This window comes from Mobula birostris, chromosome 9, assembly GCF_030028105.1.
Source record: "Mobula birostris isolate sMobBir1 chromosome 9, sMobBir1.hap1, whole genome shotgun sequence".
NCBI classification, from domain to species: domain Eukaryota; kingdom Metazoa; phylum Chordata; class Chondrichthyes; order Myliobatiformes; family Myliobatidae; genus Mobula; species Mobula birostris.
This window is the reverse complement of record NC_092378.1, coordinates 40,165,289-40,181,384: the sequence shown is the minus strand read 5'-3', so window position 1 is coordinate 40,181,384 and position 16,096 is coordinate 40,165,289. Positions and strand designations below refer to the sequence as shown.

Here is a 16,096-nt window from a genome sequence, read left to right as displayed (position 1 = left end):
TCAAAATGTCAAATACTATAGAGGGCTTGCATCTAATAAGTAAGGGAGAAAGTTAAAACAAGATGTGCAGATCAAGTTTTTTTTCACTCAGAGTTGTAGGTATCTGGAATGTGGAATGCGAGGGGTGGTGATGGAGGCAGATACAACAGGCATGTTTAAGTGGTGCAGTGTATTTTAAAATACAAAGTCATTTAGAACAATGGAATAGTGCTTTCCACATCTAAGGAAAGTGGGAGGCCATCAGGGCATTACTGGGGCTGTGAAGTGGAGATCTCTAGGATAATCTGTCCTGTGGGTGTCACAGCTAGTATGTGTGCCTGGGAATTATTGGAAGGGCTGAGTGTAGGCAGCGATCATGCCCTGGTCCATTGTAACTGTTCCATATGGCCTGATCATGTGCATATACTTGTGTGGCAAACTGCCAATGTTGACCCTATTTAAATGTCAGGGAAATTGAGATGTCACATGTACTTGCATGGAAAAGTCCTAAACTTTCTAATAGATTTGTAAAACTGATTCTGTAAATTAACTCTACGGCTGGGCTCCGTGTGGACTCCATTGGAAAGCATGGACTTAGCTGTGCAAATACATTATGAAATCTCCTCAAGAATTCTGTGTCAGGTCAGAACTGATGCAGGATCAGTAAGCTCACTGATTTCAATCCAAATGCAATGGTGGTAACATGAGTGAACCTCAAGGCCCAATGACTGTAAGAAGAGGCTGATAAAAAAAGAAATCAAAGTATTTTGTTGAAATACATTGTACAATAGAGTATTACAATTAGAACTGAAACAACACTGGTTTGAGCAAAACCAGTATTAAACAAAACTGTTGTGATCTACTGATGGAATATGATTTTAAAAATATATAGCTTGCAGACCACTTTGAACTACTTGTATGTAATAAGGTTTAAAATCATTGCAATAGGCTTTTAAATTATTGCAATTCAGCAGCTTTTGTCAACTTTGGCGAATATCAACAGTATTTTTTTATGTGTGGGCTGGAGGTACTAGGTCCCAGACTCCCACATGGTTGCTCATATTCATCGCTGTAACTTGAGTGATAAAGGGCATTGAAAGTGCACTCCCTGCTCTTATTGTGAGTTAGTGGAGAATGGCTGTGAATCTGACGGTCATCCTCTAAGGGTTGGCCCAGTGATTTCATTGTAACACATATCAATGAGGTGAGGAATGGAATCTGAAATTTGGAATAGACATGTAGGACATTTAGTATTTTGAGAATTTTTTACCTTTCAATCAAATCATAATTGATGAAAACCTACCATTTTACAATATTTAGTTAATAGGCATAAATGATCCATTATTCCTGCTTCACTGAGATGTGCCTGTAAGTAATTTTTTTTCCAGAGGTTCAACAATACATTTCACAGAAAACAAAATGCAATCAAAAATAACAATACAGGATTTCTTTCATTGTTTTTCATTTGTGGAATTCACAGGTTTTGACAATGGTATTAATATTGATCCTTGCAAAACTAGTAGAAAGCTATTCAAAATTATACTTTCTCTCTTGTTTAAAAGGATTCTACAGAAAAAAAGTTAATACCAGAGTTCTGTTTGAACTGTAAACTTCTTGGTATTCAGTAACATGATTCTTCTCTGTTCAGTGTGGCTGTTTCTGCACATACACCTGATTAACTGGTAACAGGCAGTAACTGTGTACAGTATCTGCTTTCATTTCCTAAAACCAATTCAAAAAGCGGAACATAAGAAATGTGATGAAAGATTCCTATGACCTTCATTAGAATACTTGGGTGAGTTCATAATAAAATAACTAAAGAAGTATAAAGGCAGACACGATTTACTGGAAAAGACTGAAAAGACAACTGCCCACTTCCTTTTCTTACATTAGTCATCATTATTACTTTTGTTTCATTTCTCTTTAGCAAATATTTTGTTGCTAAAATATTTTCACCCTTCCTCTTTGGTCTGAGCCCTTCCTTTCAAGTTCTCCCTAATTTTTAGAAGCACCATCTAGTGTTCTATAGTCTACTCTGCATATTAAAGCTGCATGTATTGTCCAAAAAGCTGCGTGAAAATGTGGACCTACTGTATGTTACAACAATTGCTGGTCAGAATTTTTTTGGAACTCTTGGTGGAGATATTGTTTGTATATATAAATTTGGGTTAGTAACTAAGTTCCACTGCATTAGATCCAGCAGTTCAATGAACTTCTAGGATGTTCGTTTCCTTACCGAAATTTGTTTTTTTTTACAGTTCTGGGAGTTGGTGTTTAATGTAGTAATTTATCAAAATCAGCCTGTGGTTTGCAGCTTGTAAGATTTCCACAATTTGCAAGTTGTGTTTGATATTTAGGGAAAGGAGAAAACAATAGGAATTAAATACTCAGATTATATTCCATTTTATCACAAACTTTAAAAGTCTCAAATGGTTTCACAAAATTAATTACTTTGCAAATGTAATAACTATAAATATCAAAATTATAAGATAGAGTTTTTACTTATTATTAGTTATCCCAGGACAGTCTTGGTGAAACCTGTTATAGCAAACTAAAGATTGTGCGATTATGTAAATGAACTTTTTGAACATTGTAACCAAAATTACCATGTTCTGAGTTTTGAATTCAACAGGATAAAGCTCCTTTGATGGAGCAAATGAGTAACTATTATACTCACTTTCCTAATCCCATTTTTCAGATATTCTGCATACTTAACCCAAAACTCCAAAACAGACACACCTGGCTATTGTCAGAAACGGAAGGCATTAACAGAACAAGGTTCCCCACAGTTTAATAATTTTGCAGTACATCTGCAGAGAAATAAACTTCACAACTTAGCCAAACTTTTATAGTGCTTTTAAGCTGTTGGCAAGCAACCTTAAGCAAAGTTCATAAATTATAAAAATTAAAAGAGAACTAAATACCTTTGGCTGCCAGCTGCAGCTTAATTTAGAAAATTGCTTCAATGTAGAAAATTTCACAACAGCTTAATCAGTAAAGCACTTCACAGCAGTATAATTAATAAACTAGACATTGAGCTGAAGCAGATACAATGAAGTCTGATTACCAAAGTAAAGTAAGAATGATTTCCCATTTATGATCCTCAGTTTTGGACTTGCAGCCAATTCACAGCTCCCAGCCTTCTGCCAATCCATATATCTAGTTTTTTTAAGGCAGGCTTACTCATGAAGACCTGTATTCATCCAACCTGCAGCCTTTTCTTTTTCAGAGAAACATTCCCAACCTGTTCAATCATTTTTGATCATTATCCCCTCTCTTTGCTTGGATCTTTTTTTCAGTTCTTCGATAAACTGTAAACTTTATATAATGCAAACAACAGGAATTCTGCAATGCTGGAAATTCAAGCAACACACATCGAAGTAGCTGGTGAACGCAGCAGGCCAGGCAGCATCTCTAGGAAGAGGTACAGTTGACGTTTCAGGCCGAGACCCTTTGTCAGGACTAACGAAGGAAGTAACTTTATATAATACTGTGATCGATGCTCTGCTGTGTTATTTAGCAAAATTCTCAGCAAGTTTAACATGATAGCTCTTCTTATTTATATGCTGCTGGAAATGAAAATCTGAATATTTTGTTTTCTTTATTCTATAATGTTCACTAATTTGTGTCATCAACCTGAGATCCTTTATCCCACTTCATCTTTAGTGAGCATGTAGCCTGCTTATCCTACATACCCCTTAAAGGAAGAACTTGGTGGAGAAGTTATAAGGAAATTCCAGAATGTGTCTGAACATATACCAGAATGTGTTGCCTGCAATCTCTACTACAAACTCTTGTCTGTTCCCACTAGCTCCACCCTGTTCTTTGTTCAAAAGCGAAGCAGATTGATTGCAACAATGGGTATCAGGTATGACTGTGAAATGTGTTTCATGCCATATATCGAGGCAATTACTACGCATGTGGCATTGCTTGTCTCTACCCATGCCTCAAGTGAAATGCTGCTGAAGCGTCATGTACAGTCAATAGCACTTTATTAGGTATGCCAGCTCACTAATGCAAATAGCTTATCAGTAAATCATGTGGCAGCAACTCAATGCATAAAAACATTTAGACTTGGTCAAGAGGTTCCGTTGTTGTTCAGATCAAACATTAGAATGGGGAAGAAATGTGACCTAAGTAACTTTGACCATAGAATGGTTGTTGAAACCAGATGGGGTGATTTGTGTATCTCAGAAACTGCTGACTTTCTGGGAATTTCACACATAGCAATCTCTAGAATTTACAAGGAATAGTCCAAAACAAAATTCAATGGTCTAAAATCCAGTTCTGTGGGCCAAAACTCCTTGTTAATGAGAGAGATCAGAGGAGAATGGCCAGACTGGTTCAAGCTGACAGGAAGTTGACTGTAATTCAAATAACCTCATGTTACAACAGTGATGTGCAGAAGAACATCTCTGAACACACAGAATGTCAATCTTGAAGTGGATTGGCTGCAGCAGCAGAATATCATGTATAGACACCAGAGGTACCTAATAAAGTGGCCTCTGTGTGTAAGCTATCATTAGATCTGGGCTTAGCTTTTCTGTTGCACTCCTGTCTGCTTCTCCCCGATCTCTCCACAATAAACTTGGGCACATTCAAAACTTTTCTTTATTGTTTCTTTGAGGTGCCTTTTGTATGCCACCGACACACAACATAGTGTGTATGTGGTTAATGATAGAAAAGGGAGAGAGATGCACACACAAAGAGCTAAAGCCAGAAGAATGGATTACCCTGAGGGTAATTTTGAGGAATGGAAATAAGGCAATGGAAATCCATAATGAAGTTTCAACAGAAGGATCAGGTTTAAAATTTGTGATACTGAGAAATAGAAATTCAGTATAGATAATGAAATGCTAAAATAATTGATGAATACAATTTTCAAATGAAAGATGTGTTTCTATGTGGAACTGTTTATGAATGGTTAAGTATCAAGGTAGAAATATCATTGATGGAGATTTTATTGGAGGTGAAAGTAGGCAGTCTCTGGCAAAGAAAAGTTCCAATAGCGAGAATCACATATTCAAGATAACTTGATTGCTGCTTTTGCAGTGGATTCATCTTGCAGTACAATTATCATCAACATCATTATGTGCCATGTTGTATGATGAAGGCAGTCATGGTCTCAGTATTATGATTGTTCTTGGCACATTTTTCTACAGAAATTGTTTGCCATTACCTTCTTCTGGCCAGTGTCTTTACAAGACCTCAGTCATTATCAATACTCTTCAAAGATTGTCTCTCTGGCATCAGTGGTTGCATAACTAGGATATGCATCAGCTACTCATATGACCATACACCACCTGCTCCCACAGCTTCATGTGACCCTAATCAAGCGCTAAGCAGTTGCCAGACCTTGCCCAAGGGTGAACTACAGGCCAGCAGAGGGAAGGGACATCTTACACCTCCTTTGGTAGAGAATTATCTCCATTCTGCCACCCAGTACAGTACTATAACAAGATCTAATTAATTTGAATATATATTTGTGTCCAGAGACCTTTTTAATTAGATGTAAAACAGATGTCTGGTTAAAACAGTTAAAGAAATTCAAATGTATGTTGTTATAGTTATGAACAACTTCCCTGGAGAGACACTGAAGCTAGTGGATATGGAAGTGTTTTACTCAGCATTTGAGACTCTCTTGGAAGTAGAGGCCTGGTCAGCCAATACTTCACGACATTTTTATATGCTAAAGATCAAAGCTAACAGCTGGACAATTCTACAATGTACTGTATCTACAATACTTCCTTTGAATTACATATAGCTTTCAAACACCTCCTTTGCACCCACACTCCAGACACCCAGAATGATTATTATTCCCCACTGACCCTAGGCCGCATTCACGCATATACAGACATCTGAGGTCGAAGTGGAGTGTTTCTTTGTTTGTGAATGACCCAACCTGTAGCTCCAGGAAGTCCATTCTTCAGAGCTGCGTTTTAATTTCCATCTGCAACCCACATTCAAATCTGAAGAATGGCTGCTGTTGAAATTAATATTTGCTATATACCCTAACTTCAGAGTATGCCCTAACATATATGTTATGCACATAATTACATTATGATGAATTCACCTGCTTTTTTTAAACTGGTCTATTAATTTTTACAATGAGTGCATCTCGGCAAATTTATAATGGCACCATCCAGAACCAAATGATCTTCAGTATCTTGCAATTGTTTGTCTTTGAAGTGCATGCACTATAAAACCCAGAATTTTAGGATCAGAATTAATAATTTTTTGATATTTTATTGCTTTTTAAGCAATTTTATTACATTATCCTGTACAATTTTGAACAGCATTTTTAATGCTATGGATGAAATGATGTGCCTGCCCATGGAGTATTTGCAGGATTTTGAACACAGATTTGCTTGGCTGTAATCCAATGTTGCACCCTCTGTATTGAATTTATAATGTGTGAGAGCTGGACAAGATATGGCACTTTTCAATGAATTAGACTGAAGAAATCTCACTGGGACACGGAGATTCTAAACCAAAAAAGAGAGAGTAGAATTATACAGAATCTGAAATAAATACTGGGAAAGGGCAATGGAATTGGAAGAGAGGTAAGTGCTTAAAAATCCTTAAAAGTATGTGATTATATCTACAAAATAAATCTTTTAGAGCCAGAGAATTGACTTTGCAGTAATTGTTCTTAACCTATCATTAAATATTCACTTCTTTGATTTAACTTTTTCTAGCATGTTGGCTGCATGAGCAATATTTAGGTACCTAACTACACCATTATATTGAGTTAAATGAAAGAAGAACAATGCATACACAGGATAGGATGCTATTTAGAGACGAACTTCCAGGTGATAATGCTCATGTCTAACTATCATCCTAAGTGACCCAGGTTATTTGTTTGGTAAGTGCTGTCACAGAAGCCTCTGGATACCCAAAATTAAATATCTATACAAATATCTATACAAGGAGAAATCTGTTTCCAAATCATAAATAAAAGAGGAATGTTTGAGAAGCAAGTATTCATTATGTTTTAACAATGGTTTTCATGTGATCATTAACTTTTAAAAGGACATTGTTTTTGGTGTTTTATTAGGTTGCAGTTGTTAAACCTATGAGTGAAGGGAAAAATCAAGAAGGACCTTATATATTTAAAGGAAGGAATAATGACCTTTTTGTAGGTCTTCAGTACTGTAGCAGCACTAAATTACAAGCATATTTAATTTTCATGTCAATTTTAAGACCACATGTTTTCTACAGCTAATATTGCAATTTAGCTAGAATTAAAGAAAATTTCCAGAAATGGATGCACATATTGATGTTAAATGTTTCAATTTTCTTTTATGCATGCATTTTTTCAGTAAAATATTAACTGATTATATTGATCGTAGTGAAGTAGGAAAATTTGCTTCTCCAGTACATTCAATTATATTTTAAATATGATCTTTATAATACCTATATGAAGCACAAAGCCTTTTTGAAATGTTTTTGATCACTTATAGCTCTTTATGGAATTTGAAAAATGCAACTCATGAAGGTCATATCATTGAAAATGAAGAGCTACATACATTCCTGAAACCAATTTTTAACCAAGGTTCCCAGAATGTTATTCTATTTCTTCAGAATGAGGTTAGTGATAGCTTTTTATGACATTAAAGTTTATACCGCATTTCTTACTAAACATTTTGTGATATGTACTCATTGACTTTTTTGTTTGCTTCATAGCTTAGTGTTGAAGACTTTACATGTTATGGTCCTCATAATGGAGACAATGAAGTGTTCTACAATATACAGGTAAATACAGCCATGCCACTAGTACTTGATTGTATTTAAAAATAAAATAACGTAGGTGCGGCATTGAATTTAACATTTACAACCTCAGCCACCTGGAATAACAAGAAAATATTTTCTATGCTACGAAATTCCATTAAACTGCAACAAAGCATTAAAAATGATGAAACTGCATTTATACAACACACATCAAAGTTGCTGGTGAACGCAGCAGGCCAAGCAGCATCTGTAGGAAGAGGTGCAGTCGACGTTTCAGGCCGAGACCCTTCGTCAGGACTAACTGAAGGAAGAGTGAGTAAAGGATTTGAAAGTTGGAGGGGGAGGGGGAGATCCAAAATGATAGGAGAAGACAGGAGGGGGAGGGATAGAGCCAAGAGCTGGACAGGTGATAGGCAAAAGGGGATACGAGAGGATCATGGGACAGGAGGTCCGGGAAGAAAGACAAGGGGGGGGGGGACCCAGAGGATAGGCAAGAGGTATATTCAGAGGGACAGAGGGAGAAAAAGGAGAGTGAGAGAAAGAATGTGTGCATAAAAATGAGTAGCAGATGGGGTACGAGGGGTGGGGCCTTAGCGGAAGTTAGAGAAGTCGATGTTCATGCCATCAGGTTGGAGGCTACCCAGACGGAATATAAGGTGTTGTTCCTCCAACCTGAGTGTGGCTTCATCTTTACAGTAGAGGAGACCGTGGATAGACATGTCAGAATGGGAATGGGATGTGGAATTAAAATGTGTGGCCACTGGGAGATCCTGCTTTCTCTGGCGGACAGAGCGTAGATGTTCAGCAAAGCGGTCTCCCAGTCTGCGTCGGGTCTCGCCAATATATAAAAGGCCACATCGGGAGCACCAGACACAGTATATCACCCCAGTCGACTCACAGGTGAAGTGTTGCCTCACCTGGAAGGACTGTTTGGGGCCCTGAATGGTGGTAAGGGAGGAAGTGTAAGGGCATGTGTAGCACTTGTTCCGCTTACATGGATAAGTGCCAGGAGGGAGATCAGTGGGGAGGGATGGGGGGGGACGAATGGACAAGGGAGTTGTGTAGGGAGCGATCCCTGCGGAATGCAGGGGGGGGGGAGGGAAAGATGTGCTTAGTGGTGGGATCCCGTTGGAGGTGGCGGAAGTTACGGAGAATAATATGTTGGCCCCGGAGGCTGGTGGGGTGGTAGGTGAGGACCAGGGGAACCCTATTCCTAGTGGGGTGGCGAGAGGATGGAGTGAGAGCAGATGTACGTGAAATGGGGGAGATGCGTTTAAGAGCAGAGTTGATAGTGGAGGAAGGGAAGCCCTTTTCTTTAAAAAAGGAAGACATCTCCCTCGTCCTAGAATGAAAAGCCTCATCCTGAGAGCAGATGCGGCGGAGACGGAGGAATTGCGAGAAGGGGATGGCGTTTTTGCAAGAGACAGAGTGAGAAGAGGAATAGTCCAGATAGCTGTGAGAGTCAGTAGGCTTATAGTAGACATCAGTGGATAAGCTGTCTCCAGAGACAGAGACAGAAAGATCTAGAAAGGGGAGGGAGGTGTCGGAAATGGACCAGGTAAACTTGAGGGCAGGGTGAAAGTTGGAGGCAAAGTTAATAAAGTCAACGAGTTCTGCATGCGTGCAGGAAGCAGCGCCACTGCAGTCGTCGATGTAGCGAAGGAAAAGTGGGGGACAGATACCAGAATAGGCACGGAACATAGATTGTTCCTCAAACCCAACAAAAAGGCAGGCATAGCTAGGACCCATACGGGTGCCCATAGCTACACCTTTAGTTTGGAGGAAGTGGGAGGAGCCAAAGGAGAAATTATTAAGAGTAAGGACTAATTCCGCTAGACGGAGCAGAGTGGTGGTAGAGGGGAACTGATTATGTCTGGAATCCAAAAAGAAGCATAGAGCTTTAAGACCTTCCTGATGGGGGATGGAAGTATATAAGGACTGGACATCCATGGTGAAAATAAAGCGGTGGGGGCCAGGGAACTTAAAATCATCGAAAAGTTTTAGAGCGTGAGAAGTGTCACGAACATAGGTCGGAAGGGATTGAACAAGGGGTGATAAAACAGTGCTGAGGTATGCAGAAATGAGTTCGGTGGGGCAGGAGCAAGCTGAGACAATAGGTCGGCCTGTCCTGTCCTGTCCTGGCCGACCTATTGTCTCAGCTTGCTCCCTGCCTGTCCTGGCCTGCAGATGCTGCCTGGCCTGCTGCGTTCACCAGCAACTTTGATGTGTGTTGCTTGAATTTCCAGCATCTGAAGAATTCCTGTTGTTAAACTGCATTTATATATACTTTTTCATAACCTCAGCATAACCCAATTTTTAATTAATCTGACAATACAGTTGTCAATTTCTATACAAGAGGTTATTTCAAAAAGCATTGAGATAAAGGATCAAATTATCTACAGACTTTGTATTTTAATAAAAACATCTGAGGGAAAATTGTTGGCCAGGATATTTGGGATAACTTCTCTGCTCCATGCTGTGACATCTTCTTGTGAGAATTGAGGGCTATTGATCAAACATCTCATTCCAGAAGACAAAAATTTACTCATGAGATACTGCACAAATGCATTGGTCAGTTTTGTTTGTGCTCAAGCCTGTAGACTAGCCCTTCATCCTACAGTATTTTGACTGTGAAATGAGAGTGTAACTACTGAGCAGAGAAAAGTAACTCTCCCTGTTTAGAACTTCAATTATAAGTGTTTCTTCCATTTTGCTACACTCTTAAATTAAAAAAAACTCTTTTAAGAGACTCTTGGATAGGTACATGGAGCGTAGAAAAATAGAGGACTATTAGTAACCCTAGGTAATTCCAAAAATAAGGACATGTTCAGCACAGCATTGTGAGCCGAAGGGCCTGTATTGTGCTGTTGGTTTTCTATGTTTCTAAAACTAGAAATCTTTCAATGCCATTAGCCTTTAAAAGTACCCAGCATTTCCAACAGGTCTGCTTCTTTTCCTTATGTTTATACAATAGATTTAGGGCTTTATGATGCACTATCAATTACTCCAAGAGACTGGAAGTAGAGTAAGTACTGAAAGGCTTTTATTAACAGTAAAATGGGACCTTGTCCATGCTGAGTATCTGCCCGGGACAGTGGGAGGAGCAGTGGCACAATCGCCTTTATTTAGGGGTTTGTGAGAGGAGCCACAGGAGCAGTCAGCAGAGGGGCGTGCCCAGACAGGTAACCCAGTTACAACATATATATGGTTTACCACATTCATCCCTCCTTTTTACAAAGAGTCCCGCGGGATGAAGTGACTGACAATATTTAAAACAAGTATATTTACAGGTCAAGTCTATCAGGTGGTTGAGTCCGTTGCTGTGATCTATGTAGCACCGGTGGTGCTTGCACTGGCGACAGTGGTTGTGCTGGCTCCGGCCTGACTTGAGGTGTCAGTACGTTAGGCGTCGGTAATCCCTCGTGCGTGTGCGTCGCGCCCAGTATGGGGGTGTCGTGTGGTGTATGTGTAGGGCTTGGAGTGCGCGGTGTCTCGTGGGTATATTAATAGTCACCATGGAGTGTTCAGAGTAGGGGCCCGGTGCTCCTGCGGGCGCCAGGTCGCGGATGGAGACCATGTCCTCCCACTCATCAGATAAAACCACATAGGCATACTGGGGGTTCGCATGAAGTAAGTGAACCCTCTCAACCATTGGGGATTATTTATTGCTCCTCGCATGTTTCCAGAGCAGCACTGGCCCCGGGGATGTCAGCCAAGTTGGTAGGGTGGTCCCAGTGGTCGACTTTCTGGGAAAAGAAAAGAGTCGCTCATGAGGGGTGGCATTGGTGGACGTGCATAACAGGGAGCGGATGGAGTGGAGTGCCTCAGGAAGGACCTCCTGCCAGTGAGAGACTGGCAGTCCCTTTGGCCTGAGGGCTAAGAGTGTGGCTTTCCACACTGTGGCATTCTCCTTCTCCACCTGTCCATTCCCCCGGGGATTATAGCTCGTGGTCCTACTGGTTGCAATACCCCTAGCCAGCAGGTACTGGCGCAGCTCGTCACTCATAAACGAGGACCCTCTGTCACTGTGGATGTAGCATGGGTATCCGAACAGAGTGAAGAGCTTGCGTAGGGCTTTTATAACTGACGTGGTAGTGGTGTCGGGGCAGGGGATGACGAAGGGGAACTGCGATTACTTGCCGATAACGTTAAGGAAGTACACATTGCGGTCGGTGGAGGGAAGGGGGCCCTTAAAGTCGACACTCAGTCGCTCAAAGGGAAGGGTGGCCTTGATTAGTTGTGCCTTTTCCAGTCAGTAGAAGTGCAGTTTGCACTCTCCGCAGACTTGGCAGTCCCTGGTCATCGCCCTGATCTCCTCAAGGCAGTAGGGCAGGTTCCAGGCTTTCATGAAGTGGAAAAGCCGGGTGACACCCGGGTGGCAAAAATCTACATGTAGGGCGTATAGCCGGTCGATCTGCGTGCTGGCGCACGTTCCCCGGGATAGGGCATCGGAGGGCTCATTGAGCTTCCCAGGCCGGTACATGATGTCATAGTTGTAGGTGGAGAGTACGATTCTCCACCTCAGAATTTTATCATTTTTGATTTTGCCCCGCTGTTGGTTACTAAACATGACTGCGATTGACCGCTGGTCAGTCAGCAGGGTGAACTTTTTGCCGGTGAGATAGTGCCTCCAGTGCCTAGTAGCTTCCACTATGGCCTGGGCCTCTTCCTCCACCATGGAGTGCCGAATTTCAGGGTCTTGAAGAGTACGGGAGAAGAACGCCACGAGTCTTCCCGTCTGGTTGAGGGTAGCAGCCAGCGCGAAGTCGGAGGTGTCACTCTCTACTTGGAAGGGAATGGCCTCGTCCACCGCATGCATTGCTGCTTTGGCAATGTCCCCTTTAATGCAGCTGAAGGCTGCGCGGCCTCGGCTGAGAGGGGAAATGTGGTGGACTTGACCAGGGGGTGGGCTTTATCTGTGTAGTTAGAGACCCATTGGGTGTAATATAAAAACAAGCCCAGGCACCTCTTGAGGGCTCTGAGGGTGTTGGGAAGAGAGAGTTCCAACGGGGGGCACATACAGTCGGGGTCAGGGCCAATGACTCCGTTCTCCACAACAGACCCAAGGACAGCATGTCGGGTGGTTCCAAACACACACTTGTCCTCCTTGTTATAGGTGAAATTGAAAGCTTTGGCGGCTTGGAAAAATTTTTGGAGGTTGTTGTCGTGATCCTGCCGGTCGTGACCGCAGATGGTGATATTATCCAGATATGGAAACGTGGCCTTCAGTTGCCACTGGTCCACCATCTGGTCCATTTCCCTCTGGAAGACAGATACACCATTTGTGACACCGAAGGAGACGCACAGGAAGTGATAAAGCCTGCCATCTGCCTCGAAGGCGGTGTAAGGGCGGTCCTCCCGGCAGATGGGGAGCTGATGGTAAGCAGATTTTAGGTCTATGGTTGAGTACACCTTGTACTGTGCTATATAATTGACCATATCCGCGATGCGGTATAAAGGGTGCATGTCGAGCTGCGTGAACCTATTGATGGTCTGGCTATAGTCCACGACCATCCTATTTTTCTCCCCGTTCTGAACAACGACCACCTGGACCCTCCAAGGACTTGTGCTTGCCTCAATGACCCCCTCCCTAAGCAGCCGCTGCACCTCCGACTTAATGAAGGCTCTGTCTCCCGCGCTGTACCTCCTGCTTTTAGTTGCCACAGGTTTACAGTTGGGGGTCAGGTTGGTGAACAGCGGTGGGGGAGGGATCTTGAGGGTGGAGAGGCCACAAGTGGTGTCTGTAGTGCAGCTGTTGGCATGGTGTTGGGTGGAATGTGCGGGTCAGTGTGTGGAGGTGGTCAGTAGTGGGGTATGTGACGTATCCCTACAAAACTGAGGATTTCCAACAGTGATTGGTGGGAGGGGCCCATCATACTCCACTGTCACGCTTTTCAGGTGGCTCTGGAAGTCGAGCCCCAATAGCACAGGGACAACACATTTGAGGCATGACCAATAATGTAAAAGTCTCGATATTCTGTGCCCTGCACCATTAGCGTTGCTACACAATGCCCCCCCCCCACTGGATGTCTGTTGTATGCGACCCGGAAGCCATGGCAACCCTCTGACTTACCGGCCGTATCACGAGTCCACAACGCTGCGCCGTGTCCGGGTGGATAAAACTCTCCGTGCTGCCCGTGTCAAACAGGCAGCTTGTCCTGCGCCCCTCTGCCAGGACGTCCATCATTGACCTTGCGAGCTGGTGGGGAGCGCTTTGGTCGAGGGTCATGGAGGCCAGAGTTGAGTCGCTGTCCTGATCTAGCGTGGTGGGATGCCTCGTGAGCACCCGTGGGTCATAGGCGGTGCGAGGTGGTGCCGACTAAGATGGCCGCCCCATGTCTCGCACCTGGTGGCGGCGTGCAGGCAAGATGGCAGCAGGCAAAATGGCGACCCTCATGCCTTGCACGCGGCACTGCTCGATCCTGCTCGTGGTTTGGACTTACGGGCCTTGGCGAAGTGGCCCTTCTTTCTGCAGCTGGAGCAGGTAGCTTCTTGGGCCGGGCAGCATTTCCGGGGGTGATTCTCGAGTCCACAGAAGTAGCACTTCACGGACTTGCGACTGGCAGCAGCCATTGGTCGATTTGCCAGTGGGTTGCGGGGTCTGCGGTGACCACGAGGCCGTTGGGAGATCACGTGCCTGGAGAGCATCAGAGTTGTGCAGAGTGGCCTCCAGCGTGTCGGCCAGCTCAATCACCGAACGTAAAGTAAGATCAGCTGGTGCATGTACACTGACCTGGTCCCCGTGACGAAGGCGTCTCTTACTAGGAGCTCCGCATGCTCTCCGGCTGTCAGCCCCCGACAATCGCAGGCCCGCACGAGTGTCTGTAGGGCCCGGACAAACTCGGCGCTCGATTCTCCGAGCCGCTGTTACCGCATCGCTAAGCAATGTCGCACATAGACGGTGTTTACCGGCCGCAGGTATTGCCTTCTGAGGGCACTGATCGCGCCGTCATAGCTCAGCTGGTCTCTAATTATTGAGTAGACCCGTGGACTGATCCTGGAGAGGAGAACTCTGCGCTTCGTGGCGGACTCGGTCACTGCAATCTCCTCTAGGTATGATTCAAAGCAAACCAGCCAGAGTTCGAAAGCGTTTCCGGCTTCAGGCGTTTGCGGGTCGAGGTCTAATTTGTCGGGTCTCAGTACATGTTCCATGCTTTAAAATTACTGTTAATAAAATTGAAGCACTATCAATTACTCCAAAAGACTGGAAGTAGAGTAAATACTGAAAGGCTTTTATTAACAGTAAAATGGGACCTCGTCCATGCTGAGTATCTGCCCTGGACTGAGAGGAGGAGCAGTGGCACAATCGCCTTTACTCAGGGGTCTATGGGAGGAGCCACAGGAGCAGTCAGCAGAGGGGCATGTCCAGACAGGTAACCCAGTTACAACATATATACGGTTTACCACAGTTTATTTATTATTCCTCAGAAAGTGTAAGAACAGAACTTTAGGGAAATAATAGGAGGGAGAATATATACAGTAGGAATAAAGATGATTGTGAAAATATAAGAGCTGCTTTTTTTGTTTATATGAAACAAATTTTGGTCTAACAGCTCTGTGAATTTCTTTACAGAAGAGTGAGAGCTGCTCTGCAGGAGAGAGTAACTACATATCTAAATCATTCCAGAGGATTATGTTGCAATCACTAACTTTTTCTGAGTATCCATCAACTAAGTCTATGATGCTTAAAGATATTATTCAAAGCAGAATATAACCACCATGAATTAAGCATTTAAATAACAATGAGTAATGAGTATACTGCTTTCTCAACATAAGTTTCTGGTTATTGATATGCCAGATGCCATTGGTAACATGGGTTAAGATGAATGGGATATCACAATGAAGCTATGCTTAAATCTAACCTTCAAGAGACTGTAGAGGTTATTCATAAATTGTTAAATGTTTTACAGTTAACTTTCTAATCTACCACAAATCATTAAATCACCTACTGTAGTAAATACATACTGTTGACAGTGGTGGTACAAGTAACTGGATGTACCTTTGCTAGGGTCAAGTTCCACTTGGGTAATGAGGTGTGACGGAAGTCTTCACTTCAGGGTGACCACTTTACACAATGACTTGCAACGAATCACAAAATAGCAGTGGGCTAGTTCATACTAGATTCTGCCTGCTTGCTCCTTTAATATTCTCACAGCCACATTTACTTCTGATCTGATGGGGCCAAATGTTTTGAAGTCTTGTTGCCACAGCTGTGTTGCAAAGCAATATAGTCTATGAGCAGTAACTGACGCTGCTGGTGATGGATCCTGCGACCCCATCTTCATACCATTATTATGCCCCTGGACTGCTCAACAGACAAATTTTAAAATGAGTAAGGTAGTTCAGTATATGCCTGGATTTGCTGGCAAGCAGTTGAGAAGCTAGA

The 16,096-nt window shown here is 42.8% G+C and overlaps 1 protein-coding gene across 2 annotated transcripts in view; it reads left to right on the top strand.

Annotated features, from left to right (window-relative positions):
* The window catches only part of LOC140202704 (V-type proton ATPase subunit S1-like), a 64,018-nt gene that overhangs the window by 1,177 nt on the left and 46,745 nt on the right, over window positions 1–16,096 (top strand). Inside the window, exons 1-3 of one of the 2 annotated variants that reach the window (XM_072267890.1) lie at window positions 3,279–3,403; window positions 7,443–7,569; window positions 7,666–7,734. In XM_072267890.1, coding sequence (XP_072123991.1) covers window positions 3,330–3,403; window positions 7,443–7,569; window positions 7,666–7,734 — 270 coding nt within the window. In that variant the 5' untranslated portion in view covers window positions 3,279–3,329. Of the gene's footprint in view, window positions 1–3,278; window positions 3,404–7,442; window positions 7,570–7,665; window positions 7,735–16,096 lie in introns of those variants that run through there. The other variant, XM_072267889.1, reaches the window with a different exon arrangement.